The sequence below is a fragment of the Schistocerca serialis genome, chromosome 2, assembly GCF_023864345.2.
Source record: "Schistocerca serialis cubense isolate TAMUIC-IGC-003099 chromosome 2, iqSchSeri2.2, whole genome shotgun sequence".
In the NCBI taxonomy this organism is placed as follows: domain Eukaryota; kingdom Metazoa; phylum Arthropoda; class Insecta; order Orthoptera; family Acrididae; genus Schistocerca; species Schistocerca serialis.
Window position 1 is genome coordinate 678,789,483 of NC_064639.1, and position 12,088 is coordinate 678,801,570.

General features: G+C 43.6%; 1 protein-coding gene across 1 annotated transcript in view; it reads left to right on the plus strand.

Moving 5' to 3' along the window:
- The first annotated feature begins 6,277 nt into the window (after window positions 1–6,277).
- The window catches only part of LOC126457782 (nose resistant to fluoxetine protein 6-like), a 185,605-nt gene continuing 179,794 nt past the window's right edge, over window positions 6,278–12,088 (plus strand). Inside the window, exon 1 of the mRNA XM_050094368.1 lies at window positions 6,278–6,534. Coding sequence (XP_049950325.1) covers window positions 6,288–6,534 — 247 coding nt within the window. The 5' untranslated portion in view covers window positions 6,278–6,287. The remainder of the gene's footprint in view (window positions 6,535–12,088) is intronic.

Here is a 12,088-nt window from a genome sequence, read left to right on the forward strand (position 1 = left end):
GTACGGAAATTACGCACTAGGCTGGTTTCCCTCGTACATCGTGGCACTGTGTACTAAAAGATATGAAATTAAAAACCTGTCGTGTGTGTGTGTGGTGCAAGAGTTGAAATCGGAGGATCAGGAAAAAAGAATTCATTATTGTTGCTGGCTGTTAACATCAACTCCTCACGGATATTTGGACCTCTTGCTGTACTTCATGTCAGATGAGGCCTATTTTCATTTGTCAGATTCTGTCAGCTCCAAGAATTACAGATACTGGTAGTAGGGTAGCCCACATATTCTGCACGAAGAACCTCTTCACTCAGAGACGATAGGTGTTCTGTGTACGTTTTCTGGCATATTTTTCAGTTACACCTTAAACAGTGCCAGATATCTAGAGACCTTTGACTCTTTCTATGTACATTTAACAGACGCAGAAAATATGTATGCAGTATTCCAACAAAATGGAACAGTCGCTCATACATCCAACGAAAGTATGGTTCATACCATCAACATGTTCCCTGATGACAGACTTGTCAGTAGAGGCCTCTGGTCCCAAAGGTCTTCAGTCTTAACATTGTGTGATTTTTATTTATGGGACCCACTAAAAAGCAAAGTGTGTGCTGACAATCCTGTCACAATAGCCGATGCTAAACAAAACATTAGTAGAGAAATCAAAAACATCATGTCTGGAAAATTACTATGGTAACTTCATCACATGAAGACAGCGATGTGTGGACGCCCATGGCCACCACTTCCAACCTCTCTCATAAACAGGTAACTACATCTTTTTTAACGTTAATATTACCTATTCTTTTATTAGTTAGTAGCTAAATTTGGTATTAAATAATTAATACTACAGTCTAATATTTTGTGGAACAAATTTTCATTTAATACAATACTAATGCATTTATGGAAGAGAAAATACGTGACGTTTGGTCGATTTTTTCAGAGCTAATTGGACAGCTGCAAAAATTCTGCAAAAGAGGGAATCAAAATTCTGTTCCACAGATAACTGTAAAATTATGTATCATATGGTGCACAAAAATGGATTCATTTAGTTCTGATAGACTGCTGAAAAAAACAGCACTTGCAGTCACACTGTTGAAAAAATTTCATTTTTTTATAAATAAAAAAGTAGAGGTTTAATAAACAGGACAAGTTATTTGTATTTGCACACAACATTTCTATACAAGTGCGCTATATTTAGCTACATTATCTTAATAACTTTATATTTTATAAGATTATTTTACAAATTTTTGCAATTTTGGTTACACTCCCTCCTTAAGGTACGCTGACGTACGAGGGGCGTTCAATAAATAATGCATGACTTTTTTTTCTAAAAGGAGGCTGGTTTTCGACAGGATTCCATTGTTGTTGTTGTGGTCTTCAGTCCTGAGACTGGTTTGATGCAGCTCTCCATGCTAATCTATCCTGTGCAAGCTCCTTCATCTCCCAGTACCTACTGCAACCTACATCCTTCTGAATCTGCTTAGTGTATTCATCTCTTGGTCTCCCTCTACGATTTTTACCCTCCATGCTGCACTCCAATGCTAAATTTGTGATCCCTTGATGCCTCAGGACATGTCCTACCAGCCGATCCCTTCTTCTAGTCAAGTTGTGCCACAAACTTCTCTTCTTCCCAATCCTCATTAGTTACATGATGTACCCACCTAATCTTCAACATTCTTCTGTAGCACCACATTTCGAAAGCTTCTATTCTCTTCTTGTACAAACTATTTATTGTCCATGTTTCACTTCCATACATGGCTACACTCCATGCAAATACTTTCAGAAACGACTTCCTGACACTTAAATCTATACTCGATGTTAACAAATTTCTCTTCTTCAGAAACGCTTTCCTTGCCATTGCCAGTCTACATTTTATATCCTCTCTACGTCGACCATCATCAGTTATTATCCTCCCCAAATAGCAAAACTCCGTTACTACTTTAAGTGTCTCATTTCCTAATCTAATTCCCTCAGCATCACCTGACTTAATTCGACTACATACCATTATCCTTGTTTTGCTATTGTTCAAATGGTTCAAATGGCTCTGAGCACTATGGGACTCAACTGCTGAGGTCATTAGTCCCCTAGAACTTAGAACTAGTTAAACCTAACTAACGTAAGGACATCACAAACATCCATGCCCGAGGCAGGATTCGAACCTGCGACCGTAGCGGTCTTGCGGTTCCAGACTGCAGCGCCTTTAACCGCACGGCCACTTCGGCCGGCTTGCTATTGTTGATGTTCATCTTATATCCTCCTTTCAAGACACTGTCCATTCCATTCAACTGCTCTTCCAAGTCCTTTGCTGTCTCTGACAGAATTACAATGTCATCGGCGAACCTCAATGTTTTTATTCTTCTCCCTGGATTTTAATACCTACTCCGAATTTTTCTTTTGTTTCCTTTACTGCTTGCTCAATATACAGATTGAATAACATCTGGGAGAGGCTACTACCCTGTCTTACTCCCTTCCCAACTACTGCTTCTCTTTCATGCCCCTCGACTCTTATAACTGCCATCTGGTTTCTGTACAAATTGTAAATAGCCTTTCGCTCCCTGTATTTTACCCCTGCCACCTTTAGAATTTAAAAGAGAGTATTCCAGTCAACTGTGTCAAAAGCTTTCTCTAATTCTACAAATGCTAGAAACGTAGGTTTGCCTTTCCTTAATCTTTCTTCTAAGATAAGTCGTAAGGTCAGTATTGCTTCACGTGTTCCAACATTTCTACGGAATCCAAACTGATCTTCTCCGAGTTTGGCTTCTATCAGTTTTTCCATTCGTCTGTAAATAATTCGTATTAGTATTTTGCAGCCGTGAATTATTAAACTGATAGTTTGGTAATTTTCACATCTGTCAACACCTGCTTGCTTTGGGATTGGAATTATTATATTCTTCTTGAAGTCTGAGGGTATTTCGCCTGTCTCGTACATCTTGCTCACCAGATGGAAGAGTTTTGTCAGGACTGGCTCTCCCAAGGCCGTCAGTGGTTCTAATGGCATGTTGTCTAGTCCAGGGGCTTTGTTTCGACTCAGGTCTTTCAGTGCTCTGTCAAACTATTCACGCAGTATCGTATCCCCCATTTCATCTACATCCTCTTCCATTTCCATAATATTGTCCTCAAGTACATCGCCCTTGTATAGGCTGTCTATATACTCCTTCCACCTTTCTGCTTTTCCCTCTTTGCTTAGAACTGGGTTGCCGTCTGAACTCTTGATGTTCATACAAGTGGCTCTCTTTTCTCCAAAGGTCACTTTAATTTTCCTGTAGGCTGTATCTATCTTACCCCTAGTGACATAAGCCTCCACATCCTTACATTTGTCCTCTAGCCATGCCTGCTTAGCCATTTTGCACTTCCTGTCGATCTCATTTTTGAGACGTTTGTATTCTTTTATGCCTGCTTCATTTACTGCATTTTTATATTTTCTCCTTTCAGCAATTAAATTCAATATTTCTTCTGTTACCCAAGGATTTCTTCTAGCTCTCGTCTTTTTACCTACTTGATCCTCTGCTCCTTCACTACTCCACCCCTCAGAGCTACCCATTCGTCTTCTACTGTATTTCTTTCCCCCATTCCTGTCAATTGTTCCCTTATGCTCTCCCTGAAACTCTGTACAACCTCTGGTTTAGTCAGTTCATCCAGGTCCCATCTCCTTAAATTCCCACCTTTTTGCAATTTCTTCAGTTTTAATCTCACCTTATTATTCCCCACTCTTTTGGCTACAAATAGGAGGGTTGGAACTTAAATAGTGACAACTATTTATTCACAACCGATACAAAAGAGTTACATGTTTGCACCTGTTACTGTCCTTCAAAGTAGTCACCAGCGTTGTGTGGAACCCGTTGCCAGCGATTTGGAAGGCGTAGTATACCGTTAGCAGAGCCTGTTCTGTTCATCGTGCGAATGGAGCTGTCTACCGCATGTCGAATCTCTGGAACCGTTTTGAAGCGAATGCCACGAAGTGGTTCCTTCATCTTCGGAATCAAATCAAAGTCACAAGAACTTAAGTCCGCGGAGTATGGTGGATGGTACGGTACTTCCCAGTCCCATCGACGGAATAGAGCAGCCACAGCTAGCCCTGTATGCGCCCGCGCATTGTCGTGCAATATGATAGGTGGGTTGCACAGAAAGTGTCGCCGCTTCTTTCGCAAAGCTGGTGGCAGGCGATGCTCCAAAAACGAACAGTAATACTGTGCACTGACGTGGAATACGCTTCAAAACTGTTCCAGAGATTCTAAAGGCAGTAGACCGCTCCATTCGCACCATCAACAGAACAGGCTCTGCTAACGGTATACTACACCTTCCACATTGCTGGCAACTGGTTCTACACAACGTTGGTGACTACTTTGAAGGACAGTAACAAGTGCAAACATTTAAGTCTTTTGTATCGATTGCGAATAAATAGTTACCACTATTTAAGTTCCAACCCTCGTGTTATCTTAGTTCAATGCGACAGCCTTACGCCACCTTACTGGGAGGAATTGTATGCGGGCATGATACAACTCTACTGGTCGGCGTCGGAGCCAACGTCTTGCTGCATCAGTAACCTCCGCATCACCCACGTACTGCTTCCTGCAGAGTGAATTCCTCATTGGACTCAACAGATGGTCCTTCGATGATCTGCATCGTCTTCTATTAGGCCACGAGGAACCTGGTAAGTACATACTTTTACTCAAAAGATATAACTTTTAAAGTTACTTTCTTGAATGTTATGAAAACGTCACGTAAGTTTCGCGGAGCCCATCAGTGGTCACCACCGAACCCCAGGGTTCCGTGAACCACAGTTTAAGGAAAACATACGTGAAAATGACCAAAATTATGAAAAACATTTTATTAGCTCTTCATTTAACACATGGTGTCTCTTGTTCCATATATTATATTCCAAGTGGTCTACCGGTGCGTCACCACTACCAAACAAGACCTCCAGTTGAGCAGCGAGATTTTTAATAGTGATCCGTCGATCATCTCGAATGAGAGTATCCACAAGTTCCAACACAGGAGGAGTCTCTGCTGTGCGCTGCGGGTCGGCACATAGGAGATCGGACACGTTTGTGTGACTGTTGCGATGATGACAGACTTCTCGCCCGACGACTCAGCGTACTTTTGTCCAGTTACAGGCCTCCGCAGACATTTTTCAAGCGCCTATGAATATCAGCGATACTCTTGTTTTCCGGCAAAAGAAACCCAGTGACAGCACTCTGACTGGAATGCACCTCTGTTATAGATACCATTTTGAAGGCTACGTATGGCTCCGCCACCTATGGGATTTTCGTGAAACTATAGAGGCCGTAGCGGAAATATTCACCGATGTCCCGCAACAAATTCCGCATTTTTTAAACCGAAATCGGCTGAGAAGAAATATGTTGCATTACTAAAATTTATTCAATTTTATCACTTCGTCTGATGTCCGCCCCCGGCAGCTGAGTGGTCAGCGCGACAGACTGTCAATACTAATGGGCCCGGGTTCGATTCCCGGCTGGGTCGGAGATTTTCTCCACTCAGGGACTGTGTGTTGTGTTGTCCTAATCATCATCACTTCATCCCCATCGACGCGCAAGTCGCCGAAGTGGCGTCGAATCGAAAGACTTGCACCAGGCGAACGGTCTACCCGACGAGAGGCCGTCGTCACACGTCGTCTTCTTCTACTTCGTCTGATAAGCAACCAACGTAAGATTTGAGATAAAAACACGGTCTTGGTTGCAGAGGTTTTTATTTTCAAATTTCAGTGACGCGTTTCGACTTTGGCAAGCATATTCAAATTAAAGAAACTGGTCGCGGCGCACGCCGTCCATAAAATCATTATACGATGCGAATACATCGGCAGAATGCGATTGGCATACGAAAAAGGTGAAAATCCCCATTAGTTGTTGAACGCCCCGTCGTACCATATACAGTCTCGTGAAATGTGACGAATGTTTCTGAAAGATCATATATAACAACAGATTGCACGGAGTGTTATAAACTTCTTACCATGCAGCATTGCGAATTGTACGGGAGGACACCTTTATATATGGTAGTCTCTGCCTCGCGCTTTATAGTGATTTACAAGGAGCAGATTGAGAAGTGGAGGTAGAGCGACGGTCTGAGGTGGAGCGAGCAGTGGTTCAGCAGCGAGGCGAGGTAAGGCGACCCCGTGGCGTGGTAGCTTCCAGGGCCGCCCGGCACCAACCCGTCCCCGGCGACCCGGTAAGGCGGTTGGTGGCGGTGGCGGTGACGTCCTCGGGCAGACCTTCCGGAGCCGGCTGGTACCCGCTGCGGCGGCGCACCGGCGGCAGTCGCAGCGCACCCCGCGAAGCGAGATGCGGCAGGCGGCAGCAATGGCAGCGGCAGTGGCAGTGGCGATCCTCGCCTTTACCCTGACCGCCACAGCTGGCGTGTCCGCGGCGCCCACCACGGACCTGCAGCTGGACCAGGCAGCCGCAACCTCCACCACGGAGGACTACATCACAGTCTCGCTCCTCGCGGAAGACGTGCCCGTCGATGAAGAAGAGCCCACCGACCGCGCCGTGAGGCCTGTGCCGCAGCAGCAGCCCGATGCTCAGACAGGTCAGTGTTCATTCTCTCGCAATGCCACAGCACGCACTTTTCCATTAAAATTGTTCTTACGCAAGTGACACTCGTCTGGATGGTGTAGAAGAGTAATCGAGCCGTAGGTTGTTATTTTATTGGCTTTGGAGATGCTTATTACGTCTCGGTAGCTACGCGGTCAGCGCGGTGGATTGCTATCCGAAGGGGCCTGGGTTAGATTCCCAGCCGGGTCGGAGGTTTTTCTCGCTCGTGGAATGGGTGCTGTGTTATCCTCAGGTCCATATCAACGTAACTGAGATTACGCTATTGATATGGCTGAATGGGCGCTTCCCGAGAGCCAATAAATTGGGAAAAAATAGCTGGATGCTGTCACACAACCAGTAGGGTTTTGTTGCATCATGCGCAAGGGCATCTGCAGAAGCTTACCCAACAGGAGGCAAGATTCCGAAACTGTCATTACTAATACGACTGATTCAGCGGGTTTAAGAACGTTTGCCGGCCGCGGTGGCCGTGCGGTTCTAGGCGCTGCAGTCCGGAACCACGGGACTGTTACGGTGGGAGGTTCGAATCCTGCCTCGGGCATGGATGTGTGTGATGTCCTTAGGTTAGTTAGGTTTAGGTAGTTCTAAGTTCTAGGGGACTGATGACCTAAGATGTTAAGTCCCATAGTGCTCCGAGCCATTTGAACCATTTTTTTAAGAACGTTTAGTACACAATTTGACTCAAATTCCACAAAACTTGTTGTATCTGAAACGCTAGATAGGTCTTCACTCCATGTTGTTTAGGTAGATGATTTTGACACCGCAGTGGTAAACATATTTTATCTCACAAAGGAATTACACGCATTGGCTGCGAGTGGACATCGATTTATATTGATGGTGATAGTTGAAAATTTGTGCCGGACAGGGATTCCAACCCGGGTCTCCTGTTGCGAGGCAGCTGCTCTGATCGCTAAGCCAGCCGGACACAGTAGTCATCGTAACTGCACTGACTACCCTAGGATGCCTTCCGTCAGACACAAATTCTCAAGTTATCCGCACACTACCAAAGTAGTGCCCCTTGCCCATTAAGACGAGAACGGCCAATGATCTTTTCAGTGCGGATGCACACTAGGATCGAACTCTTGCGGAAAGCGGCGAAATGCGGCGAAAAATGAGGATAATAGGCAAGGGATGTAACATTCGTAGTGTGTGGATAAGTTGAGAATTTGGGTCTGACGGGAGGCGTGCTGCGTTGTCCGCGCAGTTGCGAATACACTCTTTTCGGACGGCTTAGATTCAAATGGTTCAAATGGCTGTGAGTACTATGGGACAACTTCTGAGGTCATCAGTCCCCTAGAACTTAGAACTACTTAAACCTAACTAACCTAAGGTCATCACACACATCCATGGACGGCTTAGAAGCGGCACGGTAGCTCCTCGTGTTCGGTCGAAGCACTGCTTGACCTCTGTAATAAAAAAAGAACTGGATGAAGTATTCGACGATAAACTCGAAGGGGGTGTCATGTGACGTCCGTCTAGACAAACTGACAAGAACAGTATCGAACAAAATGAAGAAAAAAAGGTTAGCATTAAAACCCCGTAAAAAAAAAAAAAAAACAGTGGTCAGAGCATCTGCCTCGTAAGCAGGAGATCCGGGTTCGAATCCCGGGCTGGCACAAATTTTCAACTCTCCCCATTGATTCATATCAGTGCTCCCTCGCTGTCAATGCCTGTAATTCCTTTGTGTCTTAATTCATAGAGGCTGCTCGATCAAAATTGTATCTATTCTTTTGGACATGTCCGATAGAACAGACGCCACATGTACATATTTTATCTGTATATACTAAGCACATACTTCTGTATTTTTGATATGAACGCCACCAGTTTGATCCAGCAAGCCCAACCTTCATTCTTCTTGTGATTATTTCCAGGGTATTCAACAAGATATTCGCAAGAAATATTTTATTTGGTGTACCAATTATGACAAATCTTTACATAAAATTAAAAATCTGAACTTAGAAAAAACACTGAGATCAGTTCCGAAATCATGATGGCTTGCAACATAAACAATCACGGAAAAAGACCAAATTAATTCCTCAAAGCGGAGAAACTGAAAGAAACAAAAATCAAGAGAGAGTATTTAGATTTACTAGAATCATAGATAAATGGTGCTAGAAATGTGCGAGAATTTTGAAATGAATATGAAATCTGCGCTTCATATTCCAGGAGGGGGAAATATTTCCCTCTTGTCCCTCACGCCTCTTAACGAGGCCTAAAGACATAGTCACGACGCGAAAGCTTATACTAAATGACGTTCTTCTTTCGAGCTTGCCAACCCATCCATCCCGTTACGTCGTAATTCAACAGCTGTCCAATTTAGTATTAGCTTTTTTTCTCATTCCTGGCACTGTACTGCAGTTTTGATAAGAAAAGGGAAGTGGACGCCCCCAAAAGTAGCAAATACTTCGTACGCAAGTAAAGATTCTGGAGACTAACCGGCACGGGTTGTTTAAAAAGTGGCCGTCTCCTGACGCTATACGCAGGGCGACGAGGCTTCCGTTACGGAAAGTGCCGGCCAGCGCGTATACAGTCAGTGCCGCCTGCCTTTGCCCCGGGGTAGAATAAAGATGAGGCATCTATAGCAGCAGTTGCCTGTCAGTGTTTCGCTGTAACCCAACTCTGTAGCGGAAGTCACTATGTGTACTTGAACGCCAGCACTTGGCCAGGGTGTAACCGATATGAGTGCAGAAACAGGAGTTTTCTGGATATGTTCAGCGTTAAATCCCATGCAGCTCAAACGCAGTGCGTACATGTGTCGATGGTAGCGTTAAATTTCCCAGCCTCTTCAGTCTCAAAGACGAAAGGTAGGATCGGCCGTGGTGACCTGTTGCGATTTGGTGTAAAGATTTTATATATTTTATTCCTAATAACGAGCCGGCCGGAGTGGCCAAGCGGTTCTAGGCGCTTTAGTCCGGAACCGCGCGACTGCTACGGTCGCAGGTTCGAATCCTGCCTCGGGCATGGATGTGTGTGATGTCCTTAGGTTAGTTTGGTTTAAGTAGTTATAAGTTCTAGGTGACTGATGACCTCAGATGTTAAGTCCCATAGTGCTCAGAGCCATTTGAACCATTTTTGAGAAAGGTAGGCTAGATGTTGGCACCAGGTTTCATATCACCCTTTGGTTTTTTTTTATTTCCATAATTCGCCATAACAAAAAAGGAAACAATAAATCCTCTTGCTGGCTACCACAGTAATTCTGAACAGACGTGTGATTCACTAGAATGAGAAGAGATGATGCATTCTACGTCACTACTTCATAACGCGCTGCAAGCATATCGTTAGAGGCAAACATCTGACTCCTTTTTTGATAGAACAAGGAATCTGTTAGAATTTCTTAAAACGAAATTACTTTTTTGTAGTTAGAAAATTGAATGTTGTATAGCACTGTTGCCCAGGAAATGGCAGGGATGGATTCAGCCGACTAACGGAAAGGGTGTTCTTCCTTCGCGTGTTTGTGGAGTATAGGTGAGTGTAAGGGATGCGAGCTTTGTATAGTGTTATTTATGTGTTGTACGACTATGATAAGAGAAAGGAAAAGATGATACCCGCTACCGACACATGGCCTACTCTTTTCGAATAGCATCGTGGGGCCCACCGAGCTTTCCGAGGGCAGACCACCATCAATAGTGTCACATGCGTTCTCTTCATGAGACTTTGCGGAAAGGTTTAGAATTTAATACAGAGCACTGGTGCAAGGACTGGTTATCAGCAGCCTTACGCCTTCACCTCTCCTCCCCTTCAGGCTAAATATTGGCAGTGAATCTTTCACTCAACACCAGGATTCGAAGCGGCGTACCTCCGAGTCGGGCGCCACCGCACGGGCTTGCTTTAGCGACTGGGTACGGAGGTAGGTTTTTTATTTAATGGCGCCCTCTTGTAATATATGGACGCTATTGATCAATATTTCGATTTTAGTGAGTACACAGATAGGATTATACAGATAGTAAGAAAAAGTCTGAAAAGTTTCTAAAGGTGTCGCAGAGTAAGTTGTGCTGAGAGATAATTATTAAGAAAAAAATTCGATACGTTACGCCTTTTCCATGATAATTAGCAATGAAGTTAGCCAACAAGGCCGTTGCGCGCGCAAATTCAACTGGTCCGCCAAATACAATTAGCGTCAGTTGTTCTCATAGCGAAGATGATAGCGCAGACGCTGTTCAGCCTTTGGTTCTGGTCCGGTCCTTGCTACTGTCCCGTGCCCAATTTTTGTTCGATTTTAGGCAGCCGACCAGAAAACGTGCTTGGCAACACCGTCTCTGGCGGACGACTTGAATTTGCGTGCGCAGCGGCCTGATTGGCTAACTTATATGCCAATTAATTCGGAAACAACTCGCGTATCGAATTTTTTAGTTATCAATTATTTCTCAGAGCAACGTGCCCTGTAGCACCTTTACAAGCTTTTCAGACAGTTTCTGACCACCCTGTAGATGAATATTCACGCAACGAACGAAGCATAGGATGTAAAGTAGGGTGAGCAGACGTCCCGTATTTTACGGGATCGTCCCGTATTTAGTTTCAGTTCCTTTCTCCTCGGCAAAATATGGACGGAACGAATATTGTCCCGTTTTCATTAAACGTCTCGTATATTTTGAAATAGCGTATTTTTAAGTAACGTGTAGGATAACCAAATGAAGAGCAAATGTGGTCATACACTGAGGATAAAGAAAATACACTCTTTGATTATACCAAACTGAACGAGGTCTCACATTTTGAATTTCCTTACAACTCAAGATAACTGCTGCAAGAATCAGCAGGTCATTACTGCCTTTGTGCTAGGTCTACCTTGAACTAATGCAACTGTAAAAGAATGTCCTCGATCGCAAATGATTAATGAATTGATGAAATGAAGGGGTTTAATGCCGAGGCCTTTAAGGTAATAGTTACAACTGAGATTCATTTTTGGGATACCTCACCTGTTGATTTTTATAAAATTCCGTTTGAAAATACAAAACTTCTGAATGAAATACATTCTTCTACAAAACACAACAAAAAAGATTTTTCAGAAACTACCCACAGCGAAACTTCCGGGCCAATTGATATTAAAATTTGAGTTACCCACATAAATAACAATCATTTTCCAGCCTAGTTAAAAACATCCTTATATTAAAGTGATATATTGTGTTTGGCATGTGACAACAATAAAATATTTACTCTATTAGCAACACAAGGTATTTTGAGTCTTTTTAGTGACAATTTTAAGAAAATGGTACGATGATCTGTGTAGTTGTAGCGTAAACCAAGTAGTTTAACATAAAGCTACTATGTAGATACGGTATTAACAAAAGTTTTCACAAAATTTCGGTTCATTTTCAACTTCTAATTTGGGTCCTATATTTTGATTTTGGAAGTCTGGTCAACCTTAATGTAACGTCCTTCGACGAAGAGGTCATTACAGACGGTGCACAAGTTAATATTGTAGTAGGATGGGGAGGGATATGAGTCTCTTCCTTAAAAATAATAATAAAAAAATGATCCCCACATTCACGATGTAGGGGAACCACGGATAACCTAAATGAGAATCGCTAGACAGA